We start from the raw sequence: 26,640 nt of genomic DNA on the forward strand, positions 1-26,640 counted from the left end.
ATATGGCAAGGCTATGGCTGGAGGATAGCCATCTCCGAGCTGATCTTGAGCTGTCAGAAGTCTGTGCCTCTGCCACGGAGACAAATACACAAGAGACATGGCCTCCATCCCTATTGATGTGGACATGTGGGGAATTCTGCCCTTGACAGCGCTCGCTGAAGAGAAACTTTGAAAGACGGGGTTAAAATGAAGCTGGAGAGGAGCAAATATCACAGCTTGTCAAGGAGAAGATACATTTTACAGTCATTTTTTTTTTTATCGGCTGTCCTGTTCAGGATCTGCAGTGGAGAAGATGCTGCAGGATATGGATTGGACTGATCGGTTATGGTTATTCCTTCAAGGTTGTTGGTAAGACCCCCAGCATACACAGTCCTTGCATTACAGACGGATGACACTGTACTGTACACTGTACTCCGTTTGTTTTTTCACCTGAACACTGACCAAGCCTAAGAGATGCAGACACCTACAGTGCAAGTCAGGAACTCTGGACAACGCTTCTAAAGATTACATTCAGGAAGTAAATTATGCTTGACTGTCCCAAGATTTAGGACTTTTTTTTTTTTTTTTTTTTTTTGCTGCCCCATCATCTGCGCCGTTTCAGTGGCATTACTCCCACACCGCTCATTTAGATTCCCCCATACACGGCCACACCCGGGTTCATCCGTCGCAGTTCCAGCGTCGGCAGTCCATAGGGAACCATCGATGTTAGGTCGCCTGGAGGCCACACACCAGAGGAGACCCTGCACTGCTGCTGAGTCACTTCTGTGGTGTTCAGTGGTGCCTGTTCTGTTTTAACGTACTTAGGACACCACCTACTAAGCCCCCTACTAACGACAATAATGGCTTAGTCGCGGAGCCAGACTGAGTGAGCGTCTCTCCCAGAGTGGAGACCGCCACCACGTCCCTCAAACAACAGCCCCCCCATGAATCTGCCGACACTGACAACATTGACAGGACTCACCCCAAGCACGGAAGTGGAGTGGTATCGAAACTGAGGTCACCATGAGAGCAGAGCATGAAAGGTCACAGACTTTGAGACTATTTTGTTTATATTGATGACGATGAAGGAGAAGGAGGATGACGATGATGATGACGATGTTGCTATGGAGGTCCATTTTGGTTTGGGACTGCGTGACAAGACTGTACTCTATGCTTCCTGTCATAATGATATCCCGGCGTTAACCAGGCCCGAGAGATACAGACACTTGCAGTGTTGGTCAGGTAATTAGAGCAACACACCCAAAGACGCATCCTTGAAGTGGATGACACTCAGCTGTGTGGTCCCAGTCTCCCCATTTAAGCCCACAGCACACTCAACTCTGGGTAGGAGCCGGCCACGGGCCGAAAAATCCACCTCCGCTGGGATTCGAACCCGCGTCCTCCCAGCCGTCAGTTCGCGACGCTAACCACTTCGCCACGGCAGCTGGTTAAGATTTAGGACTTTGTGGCAGAGCTGGCCAGGATTTATATCACTTAGTAACATTTGGGTTCAATGTCGATACCTTTCTCAAGTGATATGGCCGATTGGGATTACTACAAAGGAAATTAAGGGGATTGGATGGTACCTATGGAGCACTACATTGATGCTGCCATAACCACAACACGTTAAGATGCTAGTAGAAAATGCCAATTTTTATGTAGGACATCTGTGATTTGAATGTGGAACATTTTCACAACGAGCTCACCAGCCATGTACTTGAGGGCTGTGGTAAAACCCAAAGTGGCCAAGGCCTCAGAGTCAGATCGATGTCTGTTATATTAACTGCTGCACCAAGGCAGGTTGTTGGTTTAGTACACATAAGCAGGCAAAAGGTTCGCTTCATAGACTTACTCTGCATGTGTGGATTGGTATTTCTGAACCAGTCATGCGCAGTTCCAGCTCTGTGACCAGTGTGAATGGCTTCTGGGTGTTGGAACTGTTGTCAACTTAAAAGTTTGAAGAAGAAACTTGATAGTTGTCATAACAGAGAGAGAGAGGGAGAGAGGATGAGGGGGTGAGAGCAGTGAATAACATTTTACATGTCTACGGTAAGGTACCATCTCTCGAGTCACAGTCACTGATTGAACAGACCACGTGACTGTTCTACAAGGGTTTTTTTTGTTTTTGTTTGTTTTTTCTGTGCTTGCCCATGGTTCTCATTCAGCAACATGGTGACATTATCTTCAAACTACTCATCACTCATTCAGCAGTGTTGTGGCGTTACCTCTAAACTACTCATCACTCATCCAACAGTGTTATGGCATTACCTCCAAACTACTCATCACTCGTTCAGCAGTGTTGTGGCATTACCTCCAAACTACTCATCACTCATTCAGCAGTGTTGTGGCATTACCTCCAAACTACTCATCACTCATCCAGTAGTGTTGTGGCATCAGTCCAAACTACTCACCACTCATCCAACAGTGTTGTGGCATCAGTCCAAACTACTCATCACTCATCCAGCAGTGTTGTGGTATTACATGTACACCAAACTACTCATCAGTCATCAGGCAACATTGTGGCATTACCCCCAAACTACTCATCACTCATTCATCAGTGTTGTGGCATTACCTCCAAACTACTCATCACTCATCCAACAGTGTTGTGGCACTACCTCCAAACTACTCATCACTCATTCAGCAGTGTTGTAGCATTGCCTCCAAACTACTCATCACGTATTACCCCCAAACTATTTATCCAGCAACGTTGTGACATTTCCTCCCAAACTACTTATCACTCATCCTGCAACATTATGGTATTACCTCAAAACTACTCTTGATATAACCGGCAACACTCGGGGTTTACCTTTTATTGAGTTTTGACCACTCTGGTCATTCAGCAGTTTCATTTACATCCTGGAGGCAGACCATGCAGAAAAGCCTCTTCAAGTTTGAAGAGACACTTACCCAACAGTCAGAGGCGAAAAAGTAAAGAAAGAAGACCCAGAGTCTGTGAAAAGTGTACAAGAGACTGCCATTCTCGAATAGACCTGTCAAGCCACACAAACCACAGTCAGTGTTGCACCAGAAACACCACCCAGAGCACAACTCCATGGTCTCCTGAAACTGAAGGATGTCTATGGTTTCAGGCTGGTTGGGTGCTGGCCAAGAGCTATGGGATGATAAGCTGAGCGCTACTTTGGTGCTGCAGTACTGAAAGCGTACAGCTGAAGACATGTTGTTTTTCTTTGTTTTATTTTTTTCTTGTTTGCTTTCAGTAATGATTTGGGAGGGCTGTACTATTTTATTTTTTACCAAACTCTTGAAACTCAGGTAATGTATTTCTGGTTCAAAATGTCTGGCCAGGAGGTTGTTCATGAATGATGTGCAATGATCAAAGCATTTTGCATACAGAGTACATGCAATCCTGAGTCTTCTAAACACGGCTGGCCACACCTGGGCTCATGCTGCTGTTCCAGTGTCTGCAGTCCACAGGAAGCTAACAGTGTTAGTGGTCTGTGAGGCCACACACCCAAGGATACTCTGCATAGTGTGTCAGTATTTTACCTGTGTGAGAATCGTGGAGTTGTGGAACAGTCTTGAGTAATCTCATCTTTCTTTCTTACACTCTGTCTCCCTTTTGTGTGTCTCTCTCCTCTCTTCTCCTTTCTCAGTCCCTCCTTCTTCCTTATTTCTCAACCTTTCTCTCCATGGATTGCACACACTTAACCTATATTCACGTTGATATCTTGTTCTGCCATCTGTATAGTGTATTGATACATTCTTATGTCTGCGTCAGTGTGTGTCTGATACCTGTTAAGTGTTTTATTTGCCACATATGCATGGTGTGTGCTTTGTGCGTGGGTATGTTCCCATGTTTTGTTATGATGTGTAGCATCACAGTAGCATTAAGATAAGAACACACACACACACACACACACGAGCAAGCATGCACACATGTGCAAATACACACACACACATATACACACTGGCGCACACAAAAGTTCACGCACAAGCTCACTCTCTCTCACACACACACACACACTCTTTCTCTCTCTCTCACTAACATGCAGACACACACAAAAATAATGTGCTCACACACACACACACACACACACACACACACACACACACACACACACTTGTGTTCATGCGCACACACACATGCTCAGAGCCTTTCTCTTGGTTTCTTGGTCTCTACCTTCTTCTCTCTGAGTTTATTTTTTTTATATATGGTGTTGTCTCTGTGCTTTGTTCATCCTCACTGAAAACTACCTTTCATGTCTTTTTGTTCCTCTCCTCTCTGAATAGATGTTCACACAATCATTGTACATTTGGTAGAGGATGAATAGATTGGCTTTGAATTTGATTGATTGATGATGGAAGATCTCTCTCTGTCTCTCTCAGTGTCTCTCTCAGTGTGTCCACCACCTTTCTAGTCAACTGCGCCTATTCCCTCTTCAGACATGCTTGCACACATAACTGTCCTCCTTCGCCACCCTCCTGTTCTCCCCACGTCTCCTTTTTATCCTTCTTTGCCCCACCATCTTTTTTTTTTTTTTTTTTTTTTCAGTGTCTTAATATTGGTTTAACTAGTGGTGCCACAAAACTGAAGGCTTCACTGCACACACACGCGCACTGATTTGCAGGCACACATCCGTACACACTCCCTCAGCCCCTTACATACAGGCACACATGCACACATACATGTAATAAGATGATAGTACTGAGCACATCCGACCTCTGAACAAAACAAATCCACACACATAAGCAGAAAATACCTCAGCACCTGAAAAACACTTAAAGACCAGCTGTTGCAAAGTGGTCAACATCACAGTACAATGACTGGGAGGATGTGGGATCAGTCCCCATCAGCATCTTCATCACTGATCATCACTTGTCATTGAAGTACAGAAAACAAAATGTCCCCCTGATTCTGGGGCAACAACAACAACAAAAAGGAATAAAAATATACAAAACAAAAAACAAAAACAATACCCTCAGCAATGCCTGATTTGCCAAAGAACATATCTGAGGAATTAGGAGTCCTACCAGCCTCTGCTTGAAGACCACAGACATTTGCTGAGCTGCCAGTGTCTTCACTTGCTTCACTTGTTCACTACTACTCTCGTCTCTTGTCCTGGAAACACAGCACCCCATGCAGTTTATTTGCATCAGGAGGGATGGTGGATGGCACGCATCCATGGGTGAAGCATTTGCAGAAGAGGAAAACTTCAGGTCCATCAACAAGGTATGTGGAGGGAACGATGAGGGGTGGCAGGGGGGTGGGGGAGAGGGTTGGGGGGGGGGGGGGGAGGGGGGGAAAGTATATTGTGTTCACCAGTTTAAAATCTGTATGCCTGACCCAACTTCACTGTCAGGTTGACATGTATGTATGCGTGTATGTATACCACCAAACTATCTGCTCAAATCGGGGATACCGTCACAGATGGTCTGTTGAACAAAAAAGCATAAAACAACAACAAAAAAAACCTGTGCTAGGTGAAAGATAGTTAAAGAAAAAAGAAAGAGGATACATCATTATCATGGTATTTCATAGTTAAAAAAAAAGAAAAAAAGGATACATCATCATGGTGTTTCATACCCTCACCAATTCCCCCTCATCCCCCCATCACTTCACCCCCTTCTCCCAGTACACCCCATCACCCACTAGATCAAAGAAAGGCTTCCTGAAAGACCAGGTAAAAAGAGTTTAAAAAGATTTGTACATGTTAAAAGTTCATCGTTGGAGTGAGTTCCAGACCAGTTTCACTGAAGAAGAAAAACGTTTGATGGAAATGAAATGGTTTGTTTTTCGTTGACTGATCTGTGCAACCAGTGGACAAGAATCGGCACTTGGGAGACAAGCTGGATAGATAAAAGAAAAAAGGCGCGTCTTGACAAGCCAAAGAGGAACAAAAATGTGGGTCTATACTGGAGTCTGAAAATGTGATGAGCACATGCCTCCCTGTCTGTGGATTACAAAAGCTAAGAAAAGTTGGAGCTGACATAGGTAGAATGGACATTAAAATTTTTATAAAGCTGACATTTTATTAGTAAACAGCCTTATTTGTGTGTGTGTGACTTGAAATGTGAAACATTGGAATGAAGATTTCTGGATGGAGTGTATTTCCCTGGTTGACCCCAAAAAGAAAGGTGTTTGCATAGAAATAGAAAATGAGCCTTTGCTGAATTGTCTGCATTGCAGAAATGTTCCCTTTGTTACTTGAAAAAGAGATTTTTACTTTTTCTGGTGGAACAAGCATGAGATTGTTCTGAAGGTGATATTTGCACAAAGTGATAGCAGAAGTGTGTGTGCGTGTGTTTGTGTGTGTGCGCTGCAATCTGTGTGCCAGCATGCTGTTGGTTTGTGAATGGTAAAGCTGTGGTGAATTTTTCAGAGAAGTTCTGCGCTTGACTTTGCTTCTCTGTCATAGAATGATCCTGAGAAGCAAGACTGTCAGTGGAAACCGACTGTCGGGGGGCCATGGGGAAATCATGTGCCTGGAGTCCTTTTCGTCTGAAAAGTCTGCCTTTAATGTTTGTTCTTTTACAGGGTTACCTGGTATAGTGGTGGTTGATCCAGATACACCAGATGAATGCTCCAAGTTCAACACAGTGGTATTGAACGAATATGACATTTTTTTTCTTCTCAGTTTTAATTTACTTTTGTGAAGGTTTATGGTCTTGCCACAGTGTGGATGTGTGTACAGCTTGGAGTGTGTGTGTGTGTCAGTGTGTGTGTGTGTGTGTGAGGGAGGGGTGTTGGGCGGAGGGAAGCATTTTGCCGCATTCCACTCTCCGCTTTTTTCGTTTTTTTTTTTCGGTCTGCCATTTTTCCTGTTGTTAATTGTTCGTACCGTTACCTATGTCCCGTCTGCCTTTCTCTCCTTCTCTTATTAATCTTTGCCTGTCTGTCACCTTATGTCTTGTTTGTATATTGGTGTGTCTGTGTGGTTTTGTGAGAATATGTATATTGTGTGTCTGGTTTTGTCAAAATACATTGATCTGCATGTTTCTTGTGTGTGTGTGTATATATATATATATATGTGTGTGTGTGTGTGTGTGTAAACAAACATGCATGCACACAAGCACGCACATGTACACACACATGTGCACACATACACATACACACAGAGTTCAAGTCAAAGGAAAAAGGAAAATTAGTGAGAAATCAAGAAATCCCACACTTGGGGCCCAACAGAGAAATACAGACCTTGATAGTACTGCTACTGGAGAAAAGCAAGCTTTTTTTTTCCTTTTCTTTCTTTTGTGTGTGAGTGTGTGTATCACTACCTATCTGTATGTCCTCACTGTACAGGTCTCTCTGTCTGCCTGTCTGTCTCTCTCTGTTGTGCTTTCTCTCTTGTCAGTTACGCTTTCTCTCTCTCTCTCTCTCTCTCTCTCTCTCTCTCTCTCTCTCTCTCTCTCTCTCTCTCTCCCTCCCTCTGTCAAGTCTCTCTGTGTCTATTTCTCCCTCCCTCCCTCTCTCTCTATTCCACTTGCTCTGTTTGTTTCTTTCTCTCTCTCTCTGTGTCTCTGCTACCCATCCCAAGTGTCATTCACAGCAGTCAGCAGCTGAGTTCATCATGGTTTACATTTTAAAATTAGAAAAAGGCTATTAAAAAAAATAAAATAAAAAAAGGAAGCCTGCGATTGCTGTCAGATGTGTATGTGCTACACTTAAAGTAAACAGTGATTCCTGACAAATTGCTGAATTAATTTCCATGTCAGTTGTGATTTGGAGTGACACATCCCTTGTTCTGCTGCTTATAGTATATGACAGGAAGACCTTTTCCCCCTAAACTTCCATCCATGCGTCTTATGATATAGTGCACCTAATGTATGGTTAAAATGTGTAGAAATATGTCATGAGTTAACTTTGTCGAGGTCAGCATCTGAGCTGGAAGTATTACATTAACCAAGGTGGAAACTGAAGAAAATTTCCCTTGAATCAAAATAAAAAGAGCTCATCAAAGACAAACAGATTCATGATGGCAGAGTACTACCAGAGAACAAGCAGGCGGATAATGTAAGATGTGTGGAGAATTCAGATGATGATATTAGGACATAAATGTTGACTTGAGCCAAAGGTACAAACAAGATCACAACCGTGACAGTGATCGACCAATCACAGTAGCAATGCTTATCTTGTACTCCTTGTACGTCAGTTTTTCCAAGAGTCCGTTTTTCCAGAAGCCGGACTTTTCTGGCTTTTCAACAGATGTTTGTAATTTAAGCATCATTTGAGTCCGGGTATGCATTTGCATATGATGTATGTGTGTGTGCTTGCATTATGCTAATCCTGAATCCCTGGGCCATACTCTGTCCGTCCTGGCACTAGCAGTCCACAGGGAGATACCAGTAGTAGGCAAAATCTATGACAGTGTACAAGGACCACCCTGAGCCCAAAAGCCATAGTTCAGTAAAGCTTAAGACAGAAACTTAGACTACCCAGAGCCCAAAAGCCAGTGTTCAGTAAAGCGGAAGACAAAACCCAAAGCCTAAATTCCAGAGTTCAGTAAAGTGTAATACAAAAATTTACACATGTATCCCTTATGCAACATGCCAGAGTTCAATAAAGCATAAGGCAAAAACTTAGACTACCCCGACGCAACATGCCGGAGTTCAGTAGAGCATAAGACAAAAACTTAGACTACCCTGACGCAACATGCAAGAGTTCAGCAAAGCGAAGACAAAAACTTACCTGACACAATGGTGACAACCTGCTAGAGTTCAGTAGAGCACTAAAAAAAAAGTTAGACTACCCTGTCTACCCAGTTAGACTATCCAGAGTTCAGTGAAACTTAGCACTTGACTGGTATTTACCCCAAAATGGTGCATCTGTGATCATGAATTTGAATTTGAACCTGATACAGATGCAAGTCTGTGAAAGTCATTTCTCTGCTTGCTCTGCCGTTTCAGGTTTGTTATACTCTGTGTGAGTGCGTGTGCACACGTGCATGTGTGATGCTCCTGAATGATCATTTTTGAGGAAACAGATTTTCTTTCCCCCCTGCATTTGTTGTGTTTTCCAACGGAGGTGATTTCCAGTGCTGCTCTGTAGCAAGGATGTCCAGATACTGGAGGAGACTTTGGGGGGCTTGGGATTGCTTTGTTTGCATACCCAAAGACTTGTCATGGTGAGACTATGGATGAAGGTGGGTATGACATTTTACAAAGGTATTATAGTATTCTGTCAAAGTTACTGTATCAGTGTCTGTCAAAAAAATGATGAGATGCATTGTTTTCCCTGTTGGAGCTTCCTGTTTTCCTACCCCACACATAGATAAGTGTGTGTGTGTGCGTGTGTGTTCATTTGTTATCACTGATTTCATTCTGCTGCTCTGTGAGACATGTTTGATTGGTTGTGTTGGCAGGGTTTTGTGGGACACGGGTCAGGTTTGGTGTGTTTCTCCATGGATCATTGAATGATATAATGGAACAGTTGCTGAAAAACGGCATGATATTGTATTCTGCTTCTGAATTACTTTCTGGTCACAACTGATTTCTTTTATGTGAAATTCAGACTTCCTGATTTCCTGATCTCCTGATCGTGAGTGGAATAAATTGCTTGGTGCAGAACCGTCCTTGTTTTTCATTCTCCTGTCTGTGTTTCCCTCTCAGAGAGGATTTTTCCACGTCCAGATATAGCTCTTGTTATGTTGTTGTTTTGGTGTTTTTCACTTACACTGCTCACAGGATCTTGGTATATCTTATCACTCAAAGGCAAGCGCCCAGGCTGCTGCTCAAAGTCTTTATGTCATGACATTATTGTATTTTATTACTCTTTTGTCACAGTAGATTTCTTTGCGTGAAAGTTGGGCTGCTCTCCATCGGGAGAGTGCGTTGCAACAGTGTAATGTCATCCTTTTTTTTATTTTTGTCTGCCTGCAAGTGTATTTGTTTTTTACAAAGTGCAAGTTGATTTTTTTTTTTTTTTTTTTTTTTTTTTTACAGAATTTTGCCAGGGACAACCCTTTTGTTGACATTGGTTCTTTTACAATTAATGCATTAAGTGCTTGCTACACACGTGACCTCAGTTAATCGACTTAACTGAATTGGGGGAGTAGAAATTCCAACTGACCATGGCTATGAACAATAGAAAATGAGTTGGCCTCACTGACCATAGTCTGGACTGCTTTGGAAGGCATAACACTGGGGGGAAAAATTACTTTAAGGGCTTTGGTCAATATGTCGTAAAGCTCAACATCACGGTAGAAATCTGACACATTTGTGAATCATTCCCAGCCCCTCACTTCTCATTCGAGCATTGTCTACTAGACTATCACTGCGCTATCGTGGTGACCGTGCTGTTCATAACATTAGGTAGTAGTTTAATAAATATCTTCCACCTGTTGTGCCTGGGTTTGACCAAAAAATGCGATGTTGTTTCATTTTGATGGAGGAGATGATGGGGAAGAGGTGGTTATATTCATTGATTTTGGCCAGATCGTATACAGGCTGGATATGTTGATTCTTTGAAGGCAGAAGTACCATCTTGAAGTTAAAGATCTTTAACCTGCATACCCTTTGCAAAAATCATCTCCAGCATCAGAGGGAGTTCCAACACATTTTCTTAGACTTCAAGAAGGCATTTGACAGTCTGGCAGGAGGCACTATGGGCTGCAATGAAGAAATTGTGACATCAGATAAAAGCTAATCAATACCATCCAGAACTATACTCCAAAGTGTTGAGTGCAGTACTCAGACATGTGCTTTTGGAGAGTGATTCCATACTTAGGATGGAGTTCGTCAAGGCTGCTTTCTGTCTCCAACACTGTTCAACATATTCCTGGACTGCATCATGTCTAATGCACCTGAAGATATGGACCCACACAGTGGATTCGGAAAGAAGACTCCAAGCCATGGAAATAAGGGGTTATCACTTATTGCAAGATATAAAACATCAGATACACTGATCATATCACTTGGTGTGACCAGTGAACAAATGTGCCAAACCATCAAACAGCACATTAGACCATATGAACATCTGCTGACATCAGTTATGAAAAAAGGATGTTGGCATGGCCACATAACAAATCTGATTGTCTTGCTAAAACATTCCTCCAAGAAACTGTTGACGGATGGAGATGGAGGGGAAGACAGAAGAACAATGGACTGACAACATTTGCAGAATGGCCAGGAAAACCATTTGCTGAGACCCAGACTTTGACAACAAACCAACAGACCTGGAGAAATCTGGTGAACAGTTTTGTGCAGTGCCCTACTCTTTACAGAGTTGAGGTAAAGAAGAAGATGTTATATCCGTTTTAAACTTTTGGTGTGCCCCTGTGTACTTATGTGAATGGATGGATATGATGTGAGTGAGAGCTTCCTTTGCAACTCTGTGCCAGTATGCTTTGGAGAAAGACCCACCTTGTTGTGCATACCTTTCTCAGTGGATGTGGAGTTACTGCTGTTTGCGGATTGTGTGCTGTGTCCTTCAAAAGTAATGAAAGATCAAATTGTATTGTGGTGTCAACTAATTTGGACTTTGTGATTTGGATAACAAGGCCGTTGTGATGTGTGAGAGAGAGGAAGGATGGACATGTTCAGTGGTATGTTTCAGTGTGTGTATGTGTGTGTGTGTCTGTGTGTGTGTGTAGTCTTCAATTTAAGGTCTTACCACTGAAGTGATATTGGAATATGGGAAATATACTGCCCTCTGTGCTTTTATTGTGGTAAATAATACATCAGGATGAAAGCTTACTGGCTCTCAGATTGGCTGGTTATCTTGAGCCTCTCATTTGCTGCCAAGAGGGTATGGCACGATAGAACTTGCCTGTTTGAATGTGAGTCAAATTTGTTCATGTCTGCAGGTCCTTTAGTGATGCCTGCAGTAGCAAAGAACCACTCTGTGGAATACTGCTTTGTATGTATATGAATTTATACTTCTGTATACAATGCGAATGGTCTGACATAACAAATAAATTGAGGATCCAAATATTCAACCATTTAGCAACCTGTGCCCCCATGAAAAATCAAAGGACTTCTTTGTTTTAAAACTCACTTGATTAAAACCTTTATGAACCTAAAAAGATACATGTCTTTGAAGGACCAGAGGTTGACTGCATACATCACATGGTACTCCTGATTACGAATTCTTGAACAACCCCAGGATAGACCCACAGCAATCCAGGAAGACCATGGCAAATGGGAGAAAATGAAGGGCTGTTTAGAAACTGAAAAGGCTTGAAGTTTGGGAGAGGGGGGTGGAGGGGGTAGAGTTCATGGTCATGGAAGGTAATGGGTCAGAGAGGTGGGTATCACTGCCTCTTCGATACCAGGTTTTGCATCACTGTCAGTGATTCTAAATCTAACCCATGGTTTCTTCTTGCATCATCCCTGCATCTCCCTGTTGCTGTTAGAGCTTCTATGTGGCTGACCTGACTAAAGACGGTTTGGATTTGTTTTATGAATTATGAAAGTGTGATTGATTTGTGTGTGTGTGAGAGAGAGAGAGAAAGAATGAGACACTGAAGCCATACCAGAAACTGCTGCATTATGTTTGAGTTGTTGAACTCGGTGGTATCAGAGTGAGTGAGATTCATGTGTGGGGCATGATTCACTTTTTTTTCTTCTTTTTTTATGTGTCATTTTTTCCACAGGTTGTTTGCGTAGTTCTGCAGTCTGATCATGCCATGCAAGTCTGTATTTCATCATCGTCCTGTCTTGGCTTCACGAACGAACGAAGAGATGGGTAGGGGGACTGTCCACAGCAGCTACATGCTCACTGGATGGAGGCTGGGACAGGCAGGACAGGCTGCAGTGGCCGCAAGGGAAAGTGCTCTGGCTTTGATGCTGGAGTGTCTCCATCTCCTTTTGTCCTCAAGGCCAGCCCTGTGTGCATTTTTTTCCCTTTACTTTTTATTTATTTATTTCTTGCATGTGTTCTTGCCGGAGGAGACGGCCTGTTGAATGGGGTGTTGTCAGGCCTGACAATCAAAGTCTATATATAGCAGAGCAGAGGATTATGTGTAGACCCAACCTTGCATGCACATACACACTCACACAAAGAGGGAGATAATGTGCTTGCTTGCACCGTGGGGAGTTTCAAGAGTGGAATAATGCTGGGGAGAAGAGAGAGTGTGCCGCATTGTCAACTTGGTGTGTGTGTGTGTGTGTGAAAAGGTGAGAGAAAGAATGTGTGTGTAAGAGAGAAAAGTGTGTGTGTGTGTGTAGGAGAGAGAAAAATTCTCTGTGTTTGAATGTAGTATGGCTGTAAAACCTTGAGGTTGAATGAATGTGAGTGTGGTATGATTATTGAAAATGAACGCATGCTCGGACTCCTCACACACATACGCTCTCTCTCTCTCTCTCTCTCTCACATACACACACACACATACACACACACACACATGCTCTCTCTCTCACACACACACAGGTGCATGCGCTTATTGTCAGCAAACACACTTGTGTATCACCAAGGAAATTGGCGTGGGCGCCAAAGGGGAGGAAAAAGAACCTGACTGTAGTTATAAAGCCCATTGTGTTTATGACATGTTTCTGGTGTGACCTGGTGATTGTTCTCCAGTGGCATAGATTTGGGCAGTCAGTTGTTCAAAATGAAATAAGTCAAGTTGTAGCAGTAGTAGTATTGGATTTTGAGAGATTTTTTTTTTTTCCTTTTTTCTTTTCTTTTCTTTTTTTTTTTTATTCTGTGTGTGTGTGTGTGTATATGCTTATTCTGTTCGTGGTCTTTTTTCTGTCTTTCATTTCCTACAGACATACCTGTGCGCAAGTGCACATACTTGCGTGCGCGCACACACACACACACACACACACACACGCGCGCGCGCGCGTACGTACACCACTGCCACCACCACCTCCACCGTGAAACTCTCACTGCACGATGCTTTTCACATTAGACCACACTCATCACACACAGTATGAAAGTTTCAAAAGTGTTGATTTTTTTTTTTTTTCCACCGTAGCACATAGCATTGACATGAAACTAACACATACTTTACACTCAGCTTTTGTTTATGAGCTGAGGTGGGTGTGGGTGGGTGCCAGTCAACTGAATTCTGTATACTATTGCATAAAAATAAGATAGCTGTACTTCAGATTAAGAACTAGAAGGCTGTGTGGTAGAATCAGTTAGGTGTCGGGCTTCTGCTCCATTGTTAACCAGTGATCAGGGTTCAAAGTCCTTTTTTTTTCGGTATGGTGATGTATCCTTGGGAACAGCACTTTGCTCCGATTTTGCTCACTTCACCCAGGTATGACGGGCGCAATAGCCGAATGGTTAAAGCGTTGGACTTTCAATCTGAGGGTCCCAGGTTCGAATCTCATTGGTGCCTGGTGGGTAAAGGGTGAAGATTTTTCCGATCTCCCAGGTCAACATATTGGCAGACCTGCCAGTGCCTGAACCCCAGTCGTGTGTGTACGCACGCAGAAGATCAAATACACACGTGGAAGATCCTGTAATCCATGTCAACGTTCAGTTGCTTACAGAAACAAAAACTTACCCAGCATGCACACCCCTGAAAACGGAGTATGGCTGCCTACATGGTGGGGTAAATAGAAAAAATGGTCATACATGTAAAATGTTAAATGTTACATGTTTGTCTGAGTGTGTAGGTATGCGTGCCTGAAATCTGATTGAATGACACAGGAAATGTTTGATGAGCGCTCAGTGGCAACCGTCAGTCAGCTCTACCCAGGTAGGCAGCCTGTTGTGTAAATGACTGTTGTGTTTGTAAAGTGCTTAGAGCTTGGACTCCGACTGAGGATAGGCGCTATTTAAGTATCCATATCAATGAATGGGAACCTGACTTTGGATGGGGAAGGTGACAGCTGTGGAAGGAGAGAATTAGGGCCCTGCTTTCCTGCGCAGAGCCCTAGACACAGCAGATATGAATTCACTGCCCCCCCATGCCTGGAGAATTCTTTAGGACCATTAACCTTTTTTACTCCAGATTTCTTGGTTAAGGTTCCATGAGAAATATTTGTCGTGATAGCCATTATCATTTCTCTGTATTTTCGGTTTGAATTGGTCACGTGGAAAATACAGCTGGATCAATTGCGTTGTTTTAAGGAGGGAAGTGCTGCAGCAGTTTAAAAAAATTCAGAAAAACAAGAAAATCAGTTTTATATATGCTTTTTGAACTTCAACTTTTGATGAATGAATGGCTTTAACATTACCACTCAGTGACTTCAGCAGTCATTCTGAAGTGGTAAAAGCATACTATATATATATTTTTTTTTTAAACTAATTTTTAGGAGTTAGAATTTTTATGTGTGTCATAACTACTTACAGTCTTCGGCTGCTGGCATAGAAGCATGCAATTCACATGTCATGCACTTGTATGTGTGCGATCTCTTTCAGTCTTCAGCTATGTATACAGAAATATGGAGTGGACAAGCAATTCCATGCGTGCATATTCTCTCTCACTCCCTCTTTCTACTTCTAGCTCTCTCTCTTTCTTACACTCTCTCCACCCTATATGTCTGTCTCTCTCTCTCTCATATGTGTATACCACAATCATGCACAAATGGAAATATATGCACTACTTGTGCACACACACATGCACATGCACACAGTTTCAAATATGTTCTTGATTTCTGAATTCTATGTAAAGTCTATTGTATATTAAGTACTCCCAGTATTTTGTGATATCTCATTACTATGTTAACTTTATATCAGATGTGATGGGACAGGGCATGCTGAAAAACACCAGATGGCAAAGCCTCTGTCTGTCTTGTCTCTCTATGTCTGTCCCCATTTTGGTTTTTAAATTTGAAAAAAAAAAGAAAAAAGAAAAGTGTATTGTTTGTTTTATTTTATACTTGATTCATTGTAGACTGATGTCTTTATTTTGCACTGTCCTTCAGGGTCCAGAAAATGATGGTGACAGTCCTGAGTGTACCACGGATGACAACAGCTCTGAGGGCTCTACTTTTGTCGATAGCACAGAGTGTTCTGGTGGCATTGACAGCACTGAGAGTACTGGTGGTGTTGACAGCAATGAGATTTCTGCTGCCGTTGACATCGCTGGCACTGACAGCACCGAGTGTTTTACTGGCGTTGACAGCACTGATTGCTCTACTGGTGTTTCTACTGTTGTTGACAGCATTGAGTGCCCTGGTGGCGTTTTTACTGCTGCTGACAGTGCAGAGTGTTCTACTGGTGTTTTTACTGATATTGACAGTGGCGAGTTTTTATCTGGCATTAACAGCAGTGAGTGTTCTACCAGCATTAATAGCACTGAGTTGTCATCTGGGGTCGACAGAACTGAGTTTGCTAATGGCGTTGACAGCACTGAGGGTTCATCTGGCATTGACATCACTGAGTGTTCATCAAGTGACCCATCTTTGCTGCCATGTAATCCTGCCTGTCCCCAGTGTCAGAATGGCGAGAAGGTTGACCAGGCAGCCAGTCACACAGCTCCTGACAGTCCCTTCCTGCCACCACGCGTCCACGATGCGGCATCTGACGACGACGACTCCAGCAGGGACTGTGAGGAAGAGACATTTGGGTCAGAGGTGGGGAGAAAAGACAAGGTGGACAGGCTGTCATTAGGCAGGGATGGCTGTGGTCCTGTTGGATTGTTCACGAACAGAGGTGACCCAAGCAGCAGGCTAGATACAATGCATGTGGAACAAGAGGAGGAGAAGGACAACGGTTTGAGGGTGGATGACGAGGACAACGGTTCCCCCGACGACGCTTCACTCTCCCAGGACAACGGTTCCCACGACGACGCCTCACTCTCCCTGGACGATGGCTCCCCTGATGAGGTCCCAGTCTCCCTGGACCAGTACCTCGCCTACAGCTCACTGACGACGGGCCATGTGCCTTTGGAAACCTACCTGGCCGTGGAAACGAGGAAGGCAGCTGCTCAGAGCACCGCCGTCCCTTACAACTGCATGGCAGCAGCAGCGGCTTCCAGTTTGGCTGCTGGTGTTCCCCTCCGGCAGGTGTACCCTGCCATGGGCTACGTTCAGGTCCAGCCCATGCACGTGGCAGCTGCAGTGGCCACTCAGCACAGCATGAGGGCAGTAGCAGCCCAGCAGCAAAACCTGATGGCAGCAGCAGCGGTGCAGCAGCAACAGCAGCAGCAGCATGCTGCGCGTGTAGCACAACAGAGGATGGCGGCAGCGGCAGCACAGCAACAGTCACAGGCAGCCATGCTGCAGCAGCAGCAGCAGTATCTCCTGATGAACAGACACTACGTTGGAGCCCCTGTCATCGTTCCACGACCGACCGTCATACCTGTACCGGTTGTACCTGCTGCTCCTGTCAGGTAGGGTTATGATGCTTCCTATACCGTTCATTTTGTATTCTTGAGGAGAGAAAAAGAAAAAGCTAGGAAACTTAAATAAGTAATAATCATCTTTTGTTGCATCTAGGGGTTGTAGGAATCAAGCTCTTAAAGCTCCTAGTTGACCTGTCATTGTAAAATAACAATTGTAGCAGTGTAAATAGACTTTCTTGATGTATAGAAATTATCTTCACTTTGAAATGCCTGAATAGATCATCTACAATCAAAATAATTGGAGGGGGGAGCCTAGAATCAGAATCCACAATCATTTTCCATTACAAAAATGTTTACTTCCTGAATCTTGTTTAGTTTTTGTGCTGAATTATGTTTTTTTATTTCCTTTGAATCCTCAGTATTCTCAGGCAGGTGGAAAGCTTTTTTTATATTATTATTTTATAAAAATACAAAATACTGTGGCACTGAACTCGTTAATTATTGAATTTAATGGAGTGATAATTTTTCAGACTTCGGATGCGGGTACATCGTAGTGTCACAATGACGGAAGAGTACAGGGTTGATCGTCAATGATGACCTGAGTGAACAGATCCTGCTGGCATCTGTCTCACTGATTTATAAGGTAACATTCTCTCTGTCTCTGTCTCAGCCTCATCTTTTTCTGAGTGTATGTCAGCTCTCTCTCTCTCTCTCTCTCTCTCTCTCTCTCTTCTCTCTCTCTCTCAGCCTCTCTCTCTGTGCCTTTGTCCCTCTCTCTCAATATCTCTCTTCCCCCTTCCACACACCCCCCCCCACACCCCCCACCTCAACTCTCTCAGAGGGTTTGATGTAAAAAAAAAAAAAAAAAAAGAAGAAGAAGAAAGAAAAAGTAATAATGCTTATTCCACTAACCTAAAATAAGATAAATTTAATTCCGTTTCAGCCTCATAGTCATTCCCACAATCTCTCTCAGTCTGTGTGTGTTAATCTCATAGTCATGCATATGAGAAACAAACAAAAAAAGAAATAACAAAAGAATGGTTTGATTCTAAAAATTTGAAAAGAGCATACATTCACGCTTTTGGGGGTTTGGGAAATAGGGAGGAGGGTTGCTCAAAATGCCAACTCTTGTGTAGTCTATGATCACCCAGTCTCAGATGTGGATGTGCCTATCTGTGTGTGAGTAGTTTCTGTGGTGAACTTCCATGTTGACAATTTTCGCAGCAACTGTTACAAGAGTTCAAGTGATTGAGAAAGAAGTTACGAACTTGATGAAATGGTAGCTTAAGCTGTAACTGAGTCCTTACCAGTCATTGAATCCCTTCTGCAATGACGTAAAAAGTAAGATGAGTTAAATTTAAAAAGCCAAGGTTGTCCCTTGTCAGATGAGCGTAGTGATGGTTGAGCTTATGTCTTGCATCCAGTTTTAATCAGACTTGTTTAAGTAACAGCATGATATGTACTGGAATTCAGAGCCAGAGGTCAAGTTCACAACATGGAAAAAGCGTTTCAATTGAAATAAAATTGGCTATTGCTTATCTCATATTGAAGGCAATAACAAGGAAAGAACACATGCAAAATTTCAAATCAATATCTCAATAGTTTCTGAGATATCTCAGTTTGAATATTTTGTATATGTGCATGTTGCGTCATTTTGCGATACAAACTGATTTTTAGACATGCCATGTGTCCACGCTATGTATCTGACAATGTTTGGACTGATTTTACATCATTTTCATATTACTGTCAAACAGAAAAGACAAAAACATTGAGTGTATAACTATCCAAATCATTTTTATTCATCAGCAAAATCACCTAAAATGTGTCAAAATCACATGCAAAATGAGATAAAAAGCCAATTTTACACCCCCGCCAAAGTCTAGGAAATTTCCAAATGTGCCTGAAAATTCTTTCAGACGCATAACTCACTACTTACAGTTTTGCTAGAACTACAATCTTCTCAAACAAAAAGTGTAGACGACTAAATGACCTTTATAACTGCAATTTGCGAAGTGAAAAAACAGTGCACGAGTGTAACACAAAATCACACCACAGGCATATCATTGCATCTCCACTTCCAGTTGGCCTACAGAGAGGGTTCACATATGAAAATGTTGTCTGCATCTGACTTCAACTGTCATACATACAAAGTAATGTCATGCATTGTTTCTGACAAATAAATTGAATAATTCTCACTACCCCACCCCACCCCGCCACCAGACACTCTCTCCAGCACTTGCCTTTCTTTCCCAAATACACCAACTTGATGTAACATTTCACTATTTCAGGAACCTTATCACCTGTTATGAGTAACAGTTGTATATATATATGTCTGAAATATGCCTAAATATATTAAAAAGAAACTTATGCTGACTTCCACTCCCTGAATTTCTCGACAACTGCATCAAACTCCTTCACACACCATGTTCTCCCATTGGTGCTGAACATGTCCAAGTTCCAGGCCAAGACAAATTTTGAATCAATTGATCACTATCAACTGTATCTGGCCATTTGAATGCATTCCTGTCTCCCCAGCTGGTCATGAATGCCATTGTGGCTCTTGTTGAAGATATTTCTCCAACGTAAAATTTGTCATCATAAAAAACAGCCACTTTTTCTCCTTGCTGTGTGAATTGTCCAGGCTGCATGTCTTTTGTGCTGGTGTCAGTGGAATCTTGAGCAAAGTCCCTACAGCAACACTCTGTTGGTGGGCTGAAGGTTTGGCAGCTTCATAGGACGTCCTCTTCCTGATGGGACCAGATTTGATTCCATCCTATCCAGAATGTCATCATCTAAGTATAAAAAAAAAAAAAATAAAAAAAAGTGGAATGTACTAGTGCTTTACCAATGACTTTTTATGGCTGACTTTATAATCATGGCTTTAAAATGGGGAGGTTACCTACTTCCGGGAGGTTATCTGCCGTAGTTACTTTCGTTTTCTCTGCATAGGCGGATAGTAGTTTGCACAGGACAGGAATGTCAGACCCCTGCCGGAGTCTGCACTAGTTGGGTCATGGTTAAGTATGTGTAATTAAATGCCTTTTTCACTTTGTATATGTGTGTGTGTGTGTGTGTGTGTGCACATGAATTTTTACAGCACAAGCATTTGAGCAAATGTGTGTGTGTGAAGTTCTCTTCTATATATTCATTTATGTATTTGTTTATTTATTGTCATTTTTAATCATTATCGTTATTATTTTCTTTTGTCTTTACCTTTTTCAGGTCTCCTTATTTTCTTTGTCATTTAATTTTCATTTCAGTGGTCAGGTTTTCTCTCTCTCTGTGTGTGTGTGTGTGTGTGTGTGAGTTGTAGGTTCAAGAGAGATACGTGTCTGGTATGTTAATTGTTATTGTTTTGTGCTTCACTCAGTGTTGACCTCTCCGCATAAAATTCAAAGAATCAAACTGCTTGACCTGGGGAGAGTACATCAGCATAATTTGGCTTCACACCATTTTGTCCTTTTTTTTCTGTCAGCATGTGATGTGTAATATGATTGTCAATCATATCCAGCTGTGACCATCAGAAACAGTAGAGGAGGCAGCTGATGTCCCAACTATCTGGGCTAGAATTTGATTATAGTGGAGAGTGTCTTGCTCAAGTTACATCCCCACTCTTTCAGCCAAGAGGGTTTTATTTAGGACAGTCAGCGTTTTTACCAATGTTATTTGTATGTAGAATTTTGCCAGAGACGGCTATTGTTGCTGTCGTGGGTTCTTTTGCATACACAAGGTACATGCTGGTAAAATGGGACCTCAGTTTGTTGTCTGATCTGAAGGACCAGCTCCCAGATCATCACGCATGATTGGGACAGTAGCCAGGTGGTTAAAATCTGGGTTCCTGCTGGAAGATCAAACCTGGGACTCACACTTCTTAGTTGTGTGCTCTACTGCTGGGCCACTGTTCCTCCTTTCTTTTTTATGATGAGAGTCAAGGTCATAAGGTAAGATTTTTAGGTCACAATATGGTGAACTTGAAAAATGTAGAAGTTATTAAGTGCATTAGTTTTTCCTCAAGCCTGTTACAGTGCTATAAATCCATACAAAAATCAAGGCTTGAGGGTAAAGGTCAAGATAATATTGAAATTTGAAAATAAGAATGAAAAAATAAATAATTAAAAGAGTCCAAATTGCAAGATGATATGCTATGCACTGTTCTTTTATTTCCAGTTGGTAATTCCTGTATCTATTTGACGATCATTTTGTGTCTTGGAGGCGTTGCTTTTTTTTTTTCTCTTTTTTTTTTTCTCCGCTTAACCCTTTGAGCCCTGAGTTCCTGAGCAATTTTAACCCTTCTGCCTGAGCTCCTGAGCCAAAATTTGCAAATAATTGGTATTGAACCGTTTGAGCCCTGACCACCGCTTTACCAGTGGCAGAGAAAAATGACATAATGCCCAGCCACCGGTTGAGCGGTGCGTAAACACTTGAAGCATGCAGAGTCTCAACCTGGCCAGTCAGGGCAGAAATCAGGGACAAAACGTGCGAGAAAACAACTGTACACAATGCAGCAAGTAATTGATATGCTTGATGATTTTTCGGAAGTAGAGTATGACAATGATTACTCTGATAGTGAGGTGGAATTTGAATCGGATGATTTTGCTACAGATAGTGATGTTGAAAATGAATCTGAGCATGCAGAATCAGTTGATCAAAGGAGGCGTGTCAGGTTGAGACTCTGCACGCTTCATGGTAGAAATCGATCTTTTTTATCCAAAGCACATGCACAAAGCACAGTGAAAAGGCGCAGCAATGTTGGTACTACATTCACTGACGTCAGAATATTACGGTTTTTCTGATTGGCTCTTCAATATAAGTCAACCAGTAGCAAAACACGACACAAGTGTTTACGCACCGCTCAGCCGGTGGCCAGGCATTATGCCACCCCTCCCCACCACCGGTAAAGCGGTGGTCAGGGCTCAAAGGGTTAAGAATTTTTAAAATCATTTTATTTAATTTAATTTTATTTATTTTTTAAATTTTTTGCTGTCTAACCACCTGTATCATTTCACTAGTGTTGACCCCCTAGTTATCCTGAGCCCCTCAGACAAAACAGCCACAGTCAGGCTTTAGGCTTGTCTGCTACAGTTGCCCAGCCAGCAGTCCACAAGGGACTATCAGTGTTAGGTTGTCTTGAGGCCACATGCCAGAGGAGACCCTGCACTGTTGATGGGTCACACTGTGATGGAGTACAGTTCTGTAGTGCCTGTACTGATTCAGTGGACACCACATGGCAAGCTGACACCAGACCCTTTGACCAAAACTGGCCACAAGCATGGAGACGAACAGGGAATTAGCCGAGGCTGAGGTCACCCCAAACCAGTCAAATGGCAATGCTGCAGTGGTGGTGATTTTGGTTTGGGGCTAAATTTGACATGCTTGAAGTCTATACTTCTGTTTTATGATGTTGATATAGATCTCCCAGCATCAACCTAAACTAAGAGATACAAACTCCTGCAGTGTCGGTCAAGAAATCTGAGCAGCACTCACTAGCTTGCACATTCCATAAAGAAAATGGCACTCAACTGTGTGGCGCCCAGTCTTCCCATTTTAAAGCCCACAGTGCACTCAACACTAGGTAAGGAGACGGGCACGTTCCGAAACATCCTGCAATGATAAATTTGTCTCTAGATGGGGTTTTGATTTGAACCTGTGACCATCCAGTTGTCAGTGTAGGACACTGACCATTTTGCCACGGTGGTGATGGTGATGGAAATGTGTGTTCAGGTAAGGGAGGGGTGTCCAGCTCCATGACAGCCCTTAGGGGGCTGGAGCAGGGGAAGGACTGTTGTCCTGGACCCAGGAGGGCAGGGCAGAGCAGCAGCGAAAACATGGGGAGTCGGAGGACTTCAGCTATCATGGTTGCTGCCCGATTGCATGACATGACCTGTTTGTGTAAGTTGATGGGGATCGTTGCATTCTGCATCTTCACACAGTTCATCCTCATTGTCATCCGCTGTCTTCTGTTGCCATTGGACCATTTCCGAGGAATCATTGGAAATCAGTAGAATTAGTAAATCAATTTAAAAAGAAAGGAAAAAAGGAAGGAAAAGGGAAGAAAAGGAGGAGGAGGACAAACAAAATGTCTGTGTGTCCTGTGTACAGTCCAATCAAAGCAATGGATTGGTAGCCCAACGGGTAAAGCGCTTGACTGGGAAGTGAGAGGGTCCCAGGGTCGATTCACACAGGACTGGGACAGTTGCCCCATCACTGGATTTTGAGAAGTGATCTGGTTGTCAGTCATTCAGATGAGGCATTCCAGTGTGTATATCACATTCAGTGCACATACATGAAAGCCCATTGCAACAAAGAGAGATGTCCCTGGTAAAACTGAAGACTGGGGAGAAGGAAAAAAAAAAGAATATCGCACTGTGTCAGCATGCTTTCCCTGGTAGAGCAGTCTGAACTGAACATTGCCAATTTGTTGTGACAAAGGAGTTATATGATACAATATTTGGTTGTGACTTCTGCAGAATGCTTCTTCTGAACTACTTTTACACCTTGAAAAATCAGAGTGCTGTAATTCCTGTAAAGTCACTTTACCAATGGTCAGACATGGCACTAACGTGCTTCCTTCATGGTAAAATTGAAATACCTTGGCACAGGCAGTAAAACAAAACAAAAAAACTTCTTATAACAGTCTGGGTACCAGCCTGATCACATTTGCTTTAGGCATTGAGGTGCCTGACAAGCAAAATAACACCACAGCAATTCCATAAATAGATGTCTAGTTATGGTTCAAAATCACAGATAGCTTCAAGGAAATCATCAAATGGAGATGAGTTCTAAGCCAGTATTGAAAATATTCTGATTCTTGATGTTGTTGTTTTTATGTTGGACTTGACTTTCATCTGAAGTTTTCTGTTTTTCAGCTTTCGTCAAGTTTCCATTGACTGAAAAATTGATTTGTCTGCTTGTCACTTTGTGTGATGATTCAAAACATCCATAATCCATTGATTTCAAAACCTTAGTAACAAACTGATTAGTAAACTGGAGAAGAAAGGTTCTTCAGGGCAAAAATAAAATTGAACACAAATTCTCAGAATTTTTGTTTGTTTGTTTGTTTTGTTTTGTTTTGTTTGGTTGGTTGGTTGGTTGTTGCTTTTTGACTCACTTGTGTAAACAAAGTGAGTCTATGTTTTAACCCGGTGTTCGGTTGTCTGTGTGTGTCTGTGTGTCCGTGGTAAACTTTAACATTGACATTTTCTCTGCATGCAACTACTTTGTCAGTTGACACCAAATTTGGCATAAAAATAGGAAAAATCCAGTTCTTTCCAGTCATCTTGTTTAAAACAATATTGCGCTTCTGGGATTGGCACAAAAAAATAAAGAATGAAGCCTAATTATATGCAAACTGCATTTACTGTTATATTTATATTTTTTGTATTCTCTAAACTTGGCACTTTGATCTGATATTCTGACCCAACAGCTAGAGCAGTCATTATTATCATTTTTTGTTCAAACAGGAACTTCTTTTGCTAAGCATGGAATTTTTATTTATTTTGCAAACGTTTTGGTGCAGATCGTAAAAAGGGGAAATTACTCTGTAATGCTAGTGGAGTTAATTTGCTTCAAACTGATCTTTCTCATCTTAAACATTACATTTTGAAACAAGAGAGGCAAGGCCTTCAAGACTCACTTGTGATGCACTTTTTAAAAAAAATCCAAGCTTTTTATGTATTGAGTATAATTTCAAAATGTAATGTTTAAGATGAGAAAGATCATTTTAAAGCAAACTAAGTTCCCCAGCAGAGTAATTTCCCTTGTTCTGCTATCTACACCAAAGCGTTTGCAATAAATAAAACTTCCATGCTTAGCAAAAGAAGTTCCTGTTTGAACAAAAAATGATAATAATGACAGATCCTTTGTTGGGTCGAATATCAGATCAAAGTGCCAAGTTTAGAGAATACAAAAAATATAAATATAACAGTAAATGCATTATACTCAATACATAAAAACATGGATTTTTTTAAAAGTGTATCACAAGTGAGTCTTGAAGGCCTTGCCTTTCTTGTTAAATATTTATTATAGGTGTTTCTGTAGCTCTAAAAGTTTGTTGTTGTTTTTTCTCAAGGCAGGGTTATGGTTGACTGTGGTTTTCCATACCTTGACAACATTGACTAAATTACTTAGGTTATTGTGTTGCATAAGTTGATGAATATATTGTCTTATATATGTTGATGAATGTTCATGTTCTAGTGATTGTGCTTCATTCATTCAAAAGTATATACTTCTTGAGGCAAAAGACAAATTTCTGTGAATTAACAGACAGTAAACTAAAGATGCATCTGATCTTTTATGTTAGGACAACTGTTTTTTTTAGACGGTCACTGGAAGCCCCCTGCTTGCTTTGTTTCAGGCCTTACAGTAAGCGTGCTGGATGCAGAAGCTTAGCACTTTACATGACACCAGTCAACAATGATTGTGATGAATCTCACCAAGGAGCATCCTTTCTAGTGATGTATACACAAAGATTGCTGCTGTGATACTCCACATCATGGCTGCTTACAAAGGTTTACTATGTGTTTGTATGTGTGTGTGTGCATTACCATGTATACCGTGTGTGAAACATGGCCTTGAAACCACTGTTTTGACTTTTACGGGTATTAACAGATTTCAGAGCAGTGGTTTACTTGCTGTTTCCTTTTATGATATATTACAAGACTGCTTTTTTGTTGTTGTTCATTTTGTTTTGTTTTATTATTTTGATATGTTGAATTTTATCCTGTCATTCCCAGTTCCACGAAGTGGGTGGTGGAGCCGGAATGAATCATTCCAAAGAACCCAGAAGTGTTGGACCTGTGTCATTTTAATATGGGTCAGCTCTCTGGGAATCAGAAGATTCCAGAATCACTTGTATCATCTCGGTGAAATCTATGATATACATGGCCATGCAGATTACCTGCAGAACAGTCAAAAGATGGTGTGTTAAATCTAAAACATATGCATGCTCACACACGCACACGCAGACGCACGCATACACACACACACACACACACCTTACCCTTTCTCTCCTCCCTCCCTACCCTCCCCCCCTCCCATACCCCCTTTTTTTCTTCTTTTTTTTTTTTTTTTTTTTAAGTCTAATATCACTTAATGTGGATAGACATTAAATGAAATCGAACACACACACACACACACACACATGGTGTACACACCTGCCTTTGCACATCTTTTAATAAGTTTTATGTTTGCATGCACACATACACAACGTATTGAACAAATATGGTGTGGTCAGTATAGAATCAGTACAATATTAGGTCATAAATCTCATACGAAGGTACAACTTTTTTCTCTTTTTTTTCCAAATTGCGATTTTACTTGCTGTTTCTGGTGAACATCTTTGTGTGAACTGCAGAAGACATTTTTTTTTTTTTTTTTTTCCTCTCACTACTCAAAATGTGAGAAGACAGTGCTATTAAGTATTATTGTTGTCACCATTTTAAATGTGGAACTGCTATAATTATTCACTTTTTTGTTGTTGTGTACTTTTTCTTAAATGGGCCTGACAGTTGTGTGACAGACA

At 41.9% G+C, this 26,640-nt stretch overlaps 1 protein-coding gene across 1 annotated transcript; it reads left to right on the top strand.

Annotated features, from left to right (window-relative positions):
- Positions 1 to 5,122: 5,122 nt before the first annotated feature.
- Positions 5,123 to 26,127, top strand: LOC143297661 (uncharacterized). Its single transcript, XM_076610081.1, has 5 exons — positions 5,123 to 5,170; positions 15,760 to 17,168; positions 17,651 to 17,763; positions 22,842 to 23,009; positions 25,474 to 26,127. Exons 1-3 carry the CDS (start codon positions 5,123 to 5,125, stop codon positions 17,712 to 17,714), a joined length of 1,521 nt encoding a protein of 506 aa, XP_076466196.1. The 3' UTR covers positions 17,715 to 17,763; positions 22,842 to 23,009; positions 25,474 to 26,127.
- The last annotated feature ends 513 nt before the right edge of the window (positions 26,128 to 26,640 follow it).

The sequence above is a fragment of the Babylonia areolata genome, chromosome 23, assembly GCF_041734735.1.
Source record: "Babylonia areolata isolate BAREFJ2019XMU chromosome 23, ASM4173473v1, whole genome shotgun sequence".
NCBI lineage: Eukaryota > Metazoa > Mollusca > Gastropoda > Neogastropoda > Buccinidae > Babylonia > Babylonia areolata.

Coding starts and splice junctions, on each gene's coding strand:
- LOC143297661 (XM_076610081.1), top strand. CDS start 5,123: ATGGGTGAAGCATTTGCAGAAGAGGAAAACTTCAGGTCCATCAACAAG. Junction 5,171..15,759: donor ACTTCAGGTCCATCAACAAG/GTATGTGGAGGG, acceptor ACTGTCCTTCAG/GGTCCAGAAAATGATGGTGA. Junction 17,169..17,650: donor GTACCTGCTGCTCCTGTCAG/GTAGGGTTATGA, acceptor ATAATTTTTCAG/ACTTCGGATGCGGGTACATC.